The sequence below is a fragment of the Polypterus senegalus genome, chromosome 7 (genome assembly GCF_016835505.1).
Source record: "Polypterus senegalus isolate Bchr_013 chromosome 7, ASM1683550v1, whole genome shotgun sequence".
In the NCBI taxonomy this organism is placed as follows: Eukaryota; Metazoa; Chordata; class Cladistia; order Polypteriformes; family Polypteridae; genus Polypterus; species Polypterus senegalus.
The window spans coordinates 174,773,770-174,787,390 of record NC_053160.1 but is presented as its reverse complement, the minus strand read 5'-3'; the positions used below and the strand labels follow the sequence as shown (position 1 = coordinate 174,787,390).

The window sequence follows — 13,621 nt, the reverse complement described above, 5'->3', positions numbered from 1 at the left end:
TGAAGAGAATGTTGTAGTATAGTGTGTGCCCGGCAGACTAATATCCTGTCTAGTGACAGTTTTTGCCAGTTCGTCACGAATCCAAAATGAATAAGTAGGTATGAAAATGGATGGACTTAATCATTTTAATTTTCTTTATTATGCCTTTATCCATCATATATAAAATCCATATTAAAAAGGTTATTGTACCTCACACGCAAGCTTTGTTACTCCAGCTTATTATTCTGATAAAAGTAGAATGAAAAACATAAACCAAACTAATATGTACATTTCAAGCTGTAATTTCACATTCACAAATCTCAGAACAAAAAAAAAAAACAAAAAACAAACAAGTCCTGCATTTTTATTTCTTATCCTCTTGCATACTTTAACCAACAAAACAACATGTTTTTTTGGAAAATTTCCCTGAAGTGCAAAACTTCTACATATAAAATCAACAATACATATGCCACATAGAAATAAATGAATGGCAATGAGAAGCAGACTGCCACAATCCACCCACTCAGTCAGTCAGAAATGCTCAATTAAAAATAAAACTTTCAAAAACATGGAAAAGCCACTTTCTCAGTAAAAAAATCATGCAAAACTTAAAAACCTGGCTCCATTATATGCATTAGTGACATTCTGAACCTACTTAATCTTTCTCAGTATCGCTAAAAAGCCAGAGCCCATCCTATTAGCACTGCTTGCAACTGTGGAAATGGGTGCCACTTCACCGCATGGTCCCTTCATACAAATATCCACCCTCACACACTGGCAATTTAAAATTATGCATTATTTCTGTTCTTAACATAATTCTTTTTTTTGTAAAAACTTGATTGCTATGTATGGATTGTAATAAAATTAATAAAAAAAAAAAAAAAAAATTGCATTATTTCAACCATTAAGTCTTAAGGGACGCGAGAGGAAAACCCAGGCAGACACACCGACAGAATGGACAATGTTTAGATCACGTTTCGAATGCTGGACATTGGATCTGTAAGAAAGCAGCACTTGTCACTACGCTACTATGCAGCCCTACTAACATTTCTTTCAAAGCACAAACTCTATGGGAGGAAAAAAAAATTTCAAACTGGGTTAATGTCTCCATATTATCAGACACTAATTAACTTCTTGTATCATCTATTTTCTGATGGGATGTTAACTGTTTATCAGATGAATATTTATATGTAGTCTAGATGCTTTTATATTACATGCAAACATCATAGGTGCACATTTATAGTATTTAGAATTTAATTAATTTTGTGTATGAGATATTTTCTGATGGGACTTGAGCTACTGATCACATGAATATTTATGTTTAGTCTAGATGCTTATATATGTATGCATTAACATTACTGAGATCCAGGCCTTTAATGACCTGTTGGACACGGCCATCAGCAGTGTGTCTGTTTGCGGAGAGAGTGTCGACCTTGTCGAGAGGTTTACTTACATTGGCAGTGACATTCATGTCTCTGGTGACTCTTCCTATGAAGTCAGCAGACAGATTGGGAGAGCATGGGGGGGTCATGAGGTCACTGGAAAGGGGTGTGTGGCGCTCCCGATATCTATGCAAAAGGACGAAGGTCCAAGTCTTTTAGAGTCCTGGTGCTTCCTGTCTTGCTATATGGTTGTGAGACCTGGATGCTATCCATTGACCTGAGACAAAGACTGGACTCCTTCATGTGTGTCTCTTCAGAGAATCCTTGGGTACTGCTGGTTTGAGTTTGTGTTGCTTACAGACTCCCAAAAGAGGCACATTACCTGCATTCTGAGGAAGCGTCAGTTACGGCACTAGAGCCATATGCCGCGATTCCCTGAGGGTGATCCGGCTCACAGGATCCTCATTGTTGAGGACCCCAGTGGCTGGACAAGGCTAAGGGGACACCAACGTAACACCTGGCTGCGGAAGACAGAGGGTCATTTCCGGAGAGTGGGATTGGACTGCGTGGCAGCCTGGGGATTGCCAGCCAGGATCCCGAGCTGTTTCGTCTTGTGGTGTTTGTGGCAACATGCTGTACCAGAGCATGGTCCCCAACCTGACCTGATGCAAACATCATGGGCACACATTTATACTATTTAGAATTTAACTACTTTCTTGTATCAGATATTTTATGATGGGATGTTAGCCGCTTATCAGATGAATATTTATATTTAGTCTAGACCCATATATATATATATATATATATATATATATATATATATATATATATATATATATATATATATATATATATATATATATATATATATATATATATATACATATATATATATATATATATATATATATATATATATATATATATATATACATATATATATATATATATATATATATATATATATATACAGTATATATATATATATATATATATATATATATATATATATACTGTATATATTTTTTTTCTTCCACATTTTGTTATGTTACAGCCTTATTCCAAAATGGATTAAATTAATTTTTTTCCACAGAATTCTACACACAACACTCCATAATGACAACATGAGAAAAGTTTACTTGAGGTTTTTGCAAATTTATTAAAAATACAAAAACTGAGAAAGCACATGTACATAAGTATTCACAGCCTTTGCCATGAAGCTCCAAATTGAGCTCAGGTGCATCCCGTTTCCCCTGATCATCCTTGAGATGTTTCTGCAGCTTAATTGGAGTCCAAATGTGGTAAATTGAGTTGATTGGACATGATTTGGAAAGGCACACAGCTGTCTATAGAAGGTCCCACAGTCGACAGTTCATGTCAGAGCACAAACCAGGCAAGAAGTCAAAGGAATTGTCTGCAGACCTCCAAGACAGGATTGTCTCGAGGCACTAATCTGGAGATGGTTACAGAAAAATTTCTGCTGCTTTGAAGGTCCCAATGAGCACAGTGGCCTCCATCATCCATAAGTGGAAGAAGATCAAAACCACCAGGACTCTTCCTAGGGCTGGCCAGCCATCTAAACTGAGCGATTGGGGAAGGGGGGCCTTAGTCAGGGAGGTGACCAAGAACCCGATGGTCACTCTGTCAGAGCTCCAGAGGTCCTCTGTGGAGAGAGGAGAACCTTCCAGAAGGACAACCATCTCTGCAGCAATCCACCAATCAGGCCTGTATGGTAGAGTGGCCAGACGGAAGCCACTCCTTCATAAAAGGCACATGGCAGCCCACCTGGAGTTTGCCAAAAGGCACCTGAAGGACTCTCAGACCATGAGAAACAAAATTCTCTGGTCTAATGAGACAAAGATTGAATTCTTTGGTGTGAATGCCATACGTCATGTTTGGAGGAAACCAGGCACCGCTCATCACCAGGCCAATACCATCCCTACAGTGAAGCATGGTGGTGGCAGCATCATGCTGTGGGGATGTGTTTTAGCGGCAGGAACTGTGAGGCTAGTCAGGATAAAGGGAAAGATGACTGCAGCAATGTACAGAGACATCCTGGATGAAAACCTGCTCCAGAGCGCTCTTGACCTCAGACTGGGGCGACGGTTCATCTTTCAGCAGGACAACGACCCTAAGCACACAGCCAAGATATCAAAGGAGTGGCTTCAGGACAACTCTGTGAATGTCCTTGAGTGGCCCAGCCAGAGCCCAGACTTGAATCCGATTGAACATTTCTGGAGAGATCTTAAAATGGCTGTGCACCAACGCTTCCCGTCCAACCTGATGGAGCTTGAGAGGTGCTGCAAAGAGGAATGGGCGAAACTGGCCAAGGATAGGTGTGCCAAGCTTGTGGCATCATATTCAAAAAGACTTGAGGCTGGAATTGCTGCCAAAGGTGCATCGACAAAGTATTGAGCAAAGGCTGTGAATACTTATGTACATGTGATTTCTCAGTTTTTATTTTTAATAAATTTGCAAAACCTCAAGTAAACTTTTTCACATTGTCATTATGGGGTGTTGTGTGTAGAATTCTGAGGAAAAAATGAATTTAATCCATTTTGGAATAAGGCTGTAACATAACAAAATGTGGAAAAAGTGATGCACTGTGAATACTTTATGGATGCATTGTGTGTGTGTATATATATATATATATATATATGCAAACATCATGCACATGTATTTATAGTATTAAGAATTTATAGTATCTGATATTTTCTATTGGGATGTTAAGATTCTGATTAGATATTTGGTCTAGATGCTTATATATGTATGTATTTATATTACATACAAACATCATGGGCACACATTTATACTATTTAGAATTTAACTACTTTCTTGTATCAGATATTTTCTGACGGGATGTTAGCTGCTTATCAGATGAGTTATTCTATTTAGTCTAGATGCTAATATACAGTAGGCATGCATTTACATTACAAGAAAACGTGGACACACATTTAAATTGATTACAATTTAACGGCAACAAATTGGGAATCCCTGACTCTATAAATTCTGAGGATTTCTATCTTTGGTTGCTGTATTTTGATGTGGCCTATAATAAACAGCACTAAAGTGTATCCCAAAAAGCATTACTACCTACTGAGAGGCTGACATCCAGAGATAAAGACCATGATTATAATATGCACACAAGCAGTAAAAAATAAGAAGCTCATTAAAAAAAAAAGAAAGATAGAAAAGAAACAGAATTGCTCAGTTGAATGCAGAAGGTAGTCTGATGGGGGTGGGGGTTGTTTGGTGACTACGACCCAAAAGCTATACTGATCATGTTACTCCATTTACATGACTAACAAATCTGACAAGCAAGATCTGAAAAAAAAAGTTGCCCACTTACTTTGATCTCTTTAGAAGAAAGAAGATAAAGACTTTAACTACATTCTTGGATCCAATTACAATGTTTGCATGAAAAAGATTTTATTGACATAATTGTTTTCTAATCAGATTTCAGAGGAATTCATTTGCCGGCCAAACATCTAATGTATACCACTAAACTCTTAACTGTATCAGCTTCATAAGAAGCAAAATAAAAAGCTTTTTTTTACAGATAATTATAAAGACATTTAATTACATAAGTGAAATTAAGGTTGCATGATTTTTTTCCTTGACACCTTCTTCCATCATGCTATGCCTCACTTTGGTTTTTGTGCATGCAGCTTTATATTAGCTAAGACTACATCACTTGCATTTTGGAATACTCAAGTCTGTAAATTTACACAATGTATTAACAATGGAAAATTAATGGCATTAAACTGAATGAAATAAGACACCACATTTTACTGAGACTGAAGAAACAAATTAGTTTGGTCCATTTTACATCACACTAACTGCTCAATGATCATGATACGTTCCAATGTATTTTGTTTGAAACCCAATATCATTGGTCTGTCCAAGTAAAACTTATAACATGTTCGAATAAAGATATTAATTGAACTAAGATGTTCCCATGGCTAAAATAGGCCTTTGCGATTTATGATAATAAAAGTTATGCTTTAGGGAAGTATAGTAGGGCTGTGGTTAGTGCAGCTGCTTCACAGTTCCAAATTCCTACTTAGGGTTTATTTTCAGGCCTGATTACCATCTGTGTGAAATATATGTGTTCTCCCTGTGTCCACGAAAGAGGATTCCAGGTACTCCAATTTTCTTCTAGATTCTAATTAATTAGCAACTGAAAATTGACTTAGGTTGAGGCTATATCCACAATACCATGTTTTAATTTTAAGGCATTTTTAAATAAAAGCAATCTCCTTCTAAACTAAAGTTTCAAAATATTTTACAAAAGTACCTTTGTCTACACTTAAACAACTAAAAAATATACGATGTAGACGTTCACTTATACTGGTCATGTGTACAAAAGTAAAAAAATGCTGGAAGGGACAGTAATGCTGTTGGACACAAGATTTATCGCAAAACTATAGCTACTGGTAAATTATTTGTATTCTGTGAATGTATGCAGCATTCAAACTCCACACAACAAAATGTACAGTATATGCCTACAGATAGCACCACAACAAAAAAAGACATGAAATGTAGCTCTTCTTTGTCCGCTATGTTGGAATATGGTTTTCTTCCATGAAGGGTGACCAATCACGGAATAAGATGTTGTAATGAGCAGGATCCAATCAGGAAAGGGTAAAGTAATAAGCATGAATAAATCAAAGTGCCCATGGAGTCTGCGTTTTTAGAAGTCTTCTTTTCCACCACCTACAATGAAACGCTGAGCCAGCATTTCCAGAAGTATAAAAGACTCTCTTTTTGGGAGGTTAAAAACAATGTGAATGAAAGATCAAATGAAGGCTAATGTCTTCATTTTTAAATGAAAATGTAGATATAGAATGACTAAGTACAGACAGAGGAGCACTGTATCTTTGGACTGATGTCAATTTTCAGTTTAAGGTCCCGTCTCACTACTTTAAATTTTACTTTGAACTTCAAGCTTGTTCTTATGGTTCAGCCAGAGGCTCTCAGGGCCTTAGAGAGTGGCCAGCTGACCGTGAAGGCCCGGATGTGTTTTTTTTTTTAATATATGAATCCTGAGCTTTGAGGTTTACATTTCCCCAATTTAAATAAATTAAATCATCACGCAATTTTTTGATTTGATCTTATACAAAGTATTTTTTTTTTGCTTTAGACCCCTAGCAGAACTCCTCATATAATGTATTACTTTCATTTTTCTATTAAGGCTGATCACAGCTCTGAGGAAAAAAGAAAAAAAGTTTAATTTAATAATACATGAACACTAACAATTTCCATTAATAACTTGAAGAATCCTCTAAGAATAAATCCACATATTGGAAAAAAAAACAAATCTGCAAGATAAAACTCAAAACGCTTTGCATTGAACTAAAGTCTACCTGCCTTATGCAGTATATTTGTTGAGAACGTTACCACTTACAACTAATTTCAAGCACCATGTTAAATGCATAATTACTATATTTTTGCTCACCATTTATCGTGCAACATTGTATTGCAAGCTAAGTTATTTGTTTGTCCTCCAGCACGCTTTACTTTTTTCCTGTTTATCGTATATACTCACGTTTAAGTAATCGATCATAACATCAGACCCCGACTTATGCGCCACTTAGTTTTTTGGTTTTTTTTTTTACGTCTTCTTGCCTTCTCCTCCAATCTCACATCAGTTTTTCAGGCGTATTGAAGTTTGTTGCAGCAGCACAGTTACCAATTACTTTCACCTCTTCAACGACTTTTCATTTAAAACCAGCTTCATATTTTCTTCTGATTGAATGCTTCATTGTAGATAAAGGGATACTCTTACAATAAAGGTGTATGAGGATGTGAGATACAAAAAACACAAAACAGTGCAAACGTTGCTTCGGAATAGTTTGGGTATTACCGTGTGGTCACGTAGACACAATACATAGAAAAGAAAAAGGCCGGGTGCTCCGTGGTTACTCTCTCAGGTGAGCGTTAGCATATCATAATCTCTTGGACCAATAGCATAAGTTTTTCGCATTCGACTTATACGACCGACATTCGGCCATTAAATGTTGAGTAGCAAGCATTCTTCTGTTAGGTTAAAAAATGCAAATCAGTCTTCATTGTGCTAGCACAGTACAATCTGTATCAAGAATCTTCAAATTAGAGTTATTAGATCTCTTTGAAGAAAAACTTGTTTAAAACTTGAGACATACAATATTATTTTCTGCTGAAAATGTTTACTTCTGATTACACGCACACACACACACAGTGTGTATATTATATCATATACATTCATTTTGTCTTGTCCTGTGGCTTAGGTTAGCATCTTGGGAAAAGACACAGATTGTTTGGGACAAAATACATTAACTGGAACTCTTTCAACACAAATTTTAAGATAGATGCAGTGTTTCCAACAGGGTAATTTTTGAAATTCATTATGTTAAAAAAATCAGCTACTTTTATAATGTACAAAATTGCATGCTACTTCCTTCTTATGATATAAATAAAGCACATCTCAAAAATAACAGTCTTTTATCATAGGAAATCTTGAGGTCAAGCCAGAATGTTTGAATTATGTCTTTTAATTTGTATCCCTTGGAGACTGATGTGCTTTAAATTAAAAAAGTCAGCTGGAGACGTCATTTATTTACAGTATTTTAACCATTTTCATCCAGACGAGTTATCAATGTATAAACGCAAAGTTGTGTGGTCCTGCTTGTTCTTCTACACACAAAATTTTAATACAAATCAATACTTCTTGCAAGTAAGGTAACCGAGAATAATGACTCATTCACATGGTAACTCGTGAATTAAACAAATTTTAACATAGCCGTGGAACTGAAGTAGCACTACGTCAACATGTATTGGCACAAAAAAAAACTGGAAAAAAATAATTAAATAACATCAGCTTCTATCTGTGGCACCTCTGCAAGAGAACCACCTCTTTCAGCCTTTGCAAACATATGCAGTTTTTAATATCTGGAAAAAATTTGGAATTAACTTGCTTAGAGATCTTTATATAGACAACATCTTTGCATCCTATGAACAATTACACTCCAAATTTAACATTCAAGCTACACATTTCTTTCACTGTCTTCAAATCAGGAACTTTGTTAAACAGAACCTTTCCGATTTTCCTCATCTTGCACCCTCATCCATGCTGGAAAAAATATTGCTCAATCTCAAGGACTTAGACTCCATCTCTACCATATATAAAATCATTTTACAATCCCTCCCTTTCAAAGATCCAAGAGGACACTGGGAAAAAGATCTCTCAATTAATATATCAGAAAAGGAGTGGAAAGTAGCAATGCAGAGAATTCACTCGAGCTCCATATGCGCAAAGCATACAATTATACAACTCAAAATTATATATCGAGCACATCTGTCTCGACTAAAACTCTCCAAAATGTTTCCAGGGCAAGATCCAACCTGCGAACGCTGCAACCAAGCCCCAGCCTCACTGGGTCACATGTTCTGGGCTTGCACCAAATTAACAATATTTCGGACAAAAAGGTTTAATTACCTTTCAGACAGCCTTGGACTCACAATCCCTCCTAACCCATTAACAGCTGTGTTTGGGGTTCTTCCAGAGGGGCTTAAAGTGGAGAAAGACAAACAAACTGTGATTGCATTCACTACACTTTTGACACGCAGACTTATTCTGATAAACTGGAAGAACCCAAACTCTCCTCTTTTAAGTCAGAGGGAAACCGATGTGTTTTACTATTTGAAATTGGGAAAAATCAAATACTCAGAGGATCCGTACAGACTTTTTTCAAAACATGGCAGGATCTAATCAGTAATATTTTAAAATACGCTCATAAAACACAGAGAAATTACTAATTTAGGTATGTTTACAAGCCATAAATTTCACGCCGTTTGCCTTGCTCTCTCTCAGGGGTGGGGATCGATTTGTCCATAACTCAATTTTTTTTTTTTGTAAAAACTTGATTGATTTGTATGGATTGCAATAAAATTAATAGATTAAAAAAAAAACACACATCACCTTCCCATTTAACAATACTGTATTCTGATAATGGAAATTAAAAATAAATGTGCGTAGACTTTAGGTTTGATTTCCCAAATGCACATATTCACTGTTCCAAACTTTAATGTTATCATGTATTAACTTTTCTTCAAGATTTAACAACTATTAAAAATGCAGCTGCATAATTCAACACAAAGCTTGTGTGTTAACTTTTTGTCATCCTTCTTTTCGTCTTAAGTTTTTCTGACACTTTTGAAAAAGTACAGCTTATTTTTAATGACTTGGCACTCTTGGATTATTCTGAAAAACAGAGTGAATTAAAGCGATTAAGAAGAATATATCAATCAACAATGAGGGTGGCATATTGGCCCACTGGTTGTGCTGCTGCCTCCCAGCAAAGGAGAATGGCTTTTATATCCCCAGTGCTCCTTGTATGGAATTTGCATGGTTTCCCTGTGTCTGTGCGAGTTTCATCTGGGTGCTCCAGTTTACTCCCCCAGTCCAAAGAAATGCTGGCTAAGTGAACTAACATTCCTGAAATTATGACAGGCTGGAAGGAGAAAATAACTTTTGTCATTCTCCTTTCCGTCAGCACATAACTTTTTTGTGTGTTGTTATATGTGTGCGTGTGTGTGTTCGCCCCGTGGCGGACTGGTACCCTGCACTGCACCCAGTGATTGCTGGAAAAGGCCTCAGTTGCCCAGTAACCCTGCCCTAGATAAGTGGGTTAAGAAAAAGAATGGATGGGTGTCAACAATGAGCTGCAATATTTTCCTGGCACACATTTTTACATAAAACGTTTTATTCACATGGCTATTTTGAATGCATAATCATGCACATGTCGGTATTTAATGCTGATATTCTTATTTAGTATAAAATTCTATTACAAAACTGTTATATTGGACAGGAGTTTGGAGGCCTTTATAATAAAGAATGGAGGGAAGCTGCCTTCCAGGGCCATGTGCTCTCCTCACCATGATAGATGGCAGCATCCCAATGGCAAAATGCCCCATGTAAACACCATCATGATTGTATGGGAGTTTCTTGGGAGCTCCTGGTGGTCCTCGGGGGGGTTCCGCCTGACTCGGAAGTGCTTCCTGGGTGAATTGTGGCATCGCCAGAAGCACTCCCGGGTCCAGAATTAAGGAAGCCACCTAGGTGAGCTTGAGTCAGGTGTTTAAGAAGGACAAAGCCCTCCTGGGAGAAGTGGAGAAGAAAAATAGAGAGAAGCAAAAGAGTTTACTATCTGGAAGAGGAAGATGCTTAGAGGTACTTCATTGTAATAAATTTATTTAATTTGAAACTGGGACTTCTGTGTGGTTATGTGTTGAGTTTGGGGCTCTGTGGTGCCCCCTATAGGTCACAACAGTTTGAAAAAAAGTCTAGGTTAGGGTGGCGAACTCCAGGCCTGGAGTGCCACAGTGGCTACAGGTTTTCATTTCAACTCTTTTCCTAATCAGTGACCAGTTCCATCCATCCATTATCCAACCCATTATAACCCCCTAACTACAGGGTTACGGGGGGTCTGCTGGAGCCAATCCCAGCCAACACAGGGCACAAGGCAGGAAAGAAACCCCGGGCAGGGCGCCAGCCCACTGCAGGGCAGTGACCAGTTTTCACTGCTAATTAACTTTTTCCCCATCACTTTAATATCCCTGTTAGAAGAGTTCAGCCCTCTGAATTGATTCCTTTCTTCATTAAAGGACAGCCAAGCAGAAATGAGATGTGAAACGAGCTAACAGATGACCAGCTAAACTGGGGCTTCAAACTCCAACCAATTTCACTCCAATCACTTTTTTAATGAGAAGCCCATTCTTGCTGTTAATTAAATCCGTTATTTAATTCCATGGCTTGTTGCTGCTCTCATTCTGCCACAGCAGACATTTCGAAAACTGTTGTTTTTTTGTTCTTTCTAAGAGCACCGTCAAAATGTTTTGGTGACCCGAGAGATCAACCTTACCAAGACCATCACCTCTCTTTAATTTTAGATATTGTGTGATGGGCACAGGTGAGCTGGTCATGTGGCGGCTTGTTTTGTGTCTCGTTATTGTTTGACTGCTAATTAAAGAAAAAGAAACAAATAAAGGACCTGAGTCAAGTTAATTAAAAGAATTAATCAGCAGCAAAAACTGGTCACTAATTAAGAAGATGGTAAGAATGAAAACCTGCAGCCACTGCGGCACTCTAGGCCTGGAGTTCGCCACCCCTGGTCTAGGTTATGACATTTACCTAATATCAAAGGCTATCTGTGGGACAATATCTTGTAATAACAAATGCAGTTAAAGAAAGCAATTTCTATTTTCTTTGTAAAATTTGTAAAGTGGTTTTCTCAACTATGTCTCCAACAAGACAGTGTGGTGGGTAGAGGGAAAAAATATATATTTACAGCAATATTCACTTAATTCTCAAGCAGTGCTTCTGGAGATATGTTGTTGCAAAAGGTTTTAATATTATTTAGAACCAAGTTTATGAATTTCTTAGTGTACTGCACAAAACTTAAATTAAACATTGAAAAGCTTTTGCATATTGGATGGATATCATTTTGTCTTTGGAAAATCAGACCCAAGACAAAAACATCTCAATATACTGTAAATTTATAAATTTATAAATATTCCAAGATAAAAATTCCAAGATTTTAAAAAACTTCTCAAACATATTTAAAAGGCTTATAAGAAGCCAATGACAACTATATTTTCAGTTTACCATAAATTTTCTGCTGTAACAACATCAATGTGTTATAACAGAATAAAAAAAAAAAAGTAACAGAAAATGTCTACTAAAATGATATTGTCCATTTAAAATAAAAACTTACCTAAATCCAGTCTCAGTGCTTGTGAGGATTCTACTACTTGAATAGGTATTTGAGCGTTCTTCCTGACTGATGTCTGGGGCAGGTTTTTCATTGTTAAACTTGCACACTTTCACTGGGAAAAAAAAAAACAAATAAAGGACAGGTCAGGATGGGGAGCATGTACTGGTATACAGCGCGTTGCCGCACCCACCACATGATGAAACAGCTTGGGATCCTGGTTGGCAACCTCCCAGGCAGAAAATCGGTCCAGTCCGACCCTCCAGAAATGACCATCTATCTGCCACAGCCAGGTGCTATGTCGGCATCCCAGCGTTACCCAAGGACTTTCTGAAGTGACACAGTACCAAAGGAGTCCAGTCTTCATCTCAGGTCACTGGATAGCACCCATGTCTCCCAACCATATAGCAAGACAGGAAGCACCAGGACTCTAAAGACTTGGACCTTCATCCTTTTGCATAGATATTGGGAGCACCACACACCCCTTTCCAGTGACCTCATGACCCCCATGCTCTCCCAATCCATCTAAAAAGAACATTTCTTTAAAAATGTTTAATGCTCATTTTCAGTTAACTCTTCCTAAAGGCACATGTTTCACCATGTTACTCTGGAAAGCATAAAATTACACAATTATTTTTCAAACACTGTATATTATAATATTAATCCCTTGGGATTAATAAAGTATCTATCTATCTATCCATCTATCTATTAAAAATAACTAGAGTGACATAAAGAAATAATAATAATAATACATTTTATTTATATAGTGCCTTTCCCATGCTCAAGGCACTTACAGAATATAAGAAAGAACAGCAGGGTATACAGTATATAGCATTATACAAACCAAACAAAGAAGATTACAACAGTGAATTCAGAGAAAAAAAGCCTAACAGATAACATAATTGATAGTCCAGCACACACACACACACACATACAGGTTACATGAGCATCTTGACAGAAAGGTAAACTGAGAGAAGGGTAATAAAATCAAGTAGAGCTAAAAAACTTCCTGAACAGATGAGTTTTAAGTTGTTTTTTAAAAGAATTCATGGAGTCAGCTGATCTGATTAATTTCGGTAGGTCATTCCAGAGTCTGGGCGCTATACAGCTGAAGGCCCTGCTGTCACCCATGGAGTGTAGATTAGTGTGGGGCACAACAAGATTGCCAGAATCAGAGGACCTTAGTGGGCAGACAGGCACATAGTGATGGAGAAGGTCACTGATGTAGTTTGGTGTGAGGTTATTTAAGGCTTTGTAGGTTATTAGTAGGATTTTATATTTGATTCTGTAAGACACAGGGAACCAGTGAAGATGTGCTCGCCGCTGCTGGTTCGAGTAAGGACTCTTGCAGCTGAGTTTTGAATAAACTGGAGCTGTGATATAAGATTAGAAGGGGCACCTGCCAACAGCGAGTTACAATAACCAATGTGGGATGTGATAAAAGCATAGACAAGTTTCTCAACATTAGAGAAGGAGAGGAAGGAGCGAACACGGGATATGTTACGGAGG

The 13,621-nt window shown here is 37.3% G+C and overlaps 1 protein-coding gene across 3 annotated transcripts in view; it reads right to left on the bottom strand.

Moving 5' to 3' along the window:
• The window catches only part of tmem192 (transmembrane protein 192), a 63,941-nt gene that overhangs the window by 2,359 nt on the left and 47,961 nt on the right, over positions 1–13,621 (bottom strand). For all 3 annotated transcript variants that reach the window (XM_039759629.1, XM_039759631.1, XM_039759630.1), the window contains exon 5: positions 12,116–12,227. In XM_039759629.1, coding sequence (XP_039615563.1) covers positions 12,116–12,227 — 112 coding nt within the window. The remainder of the gene's footprint in view (positions 1–12,115; positions 12,228–13,621) is intronic.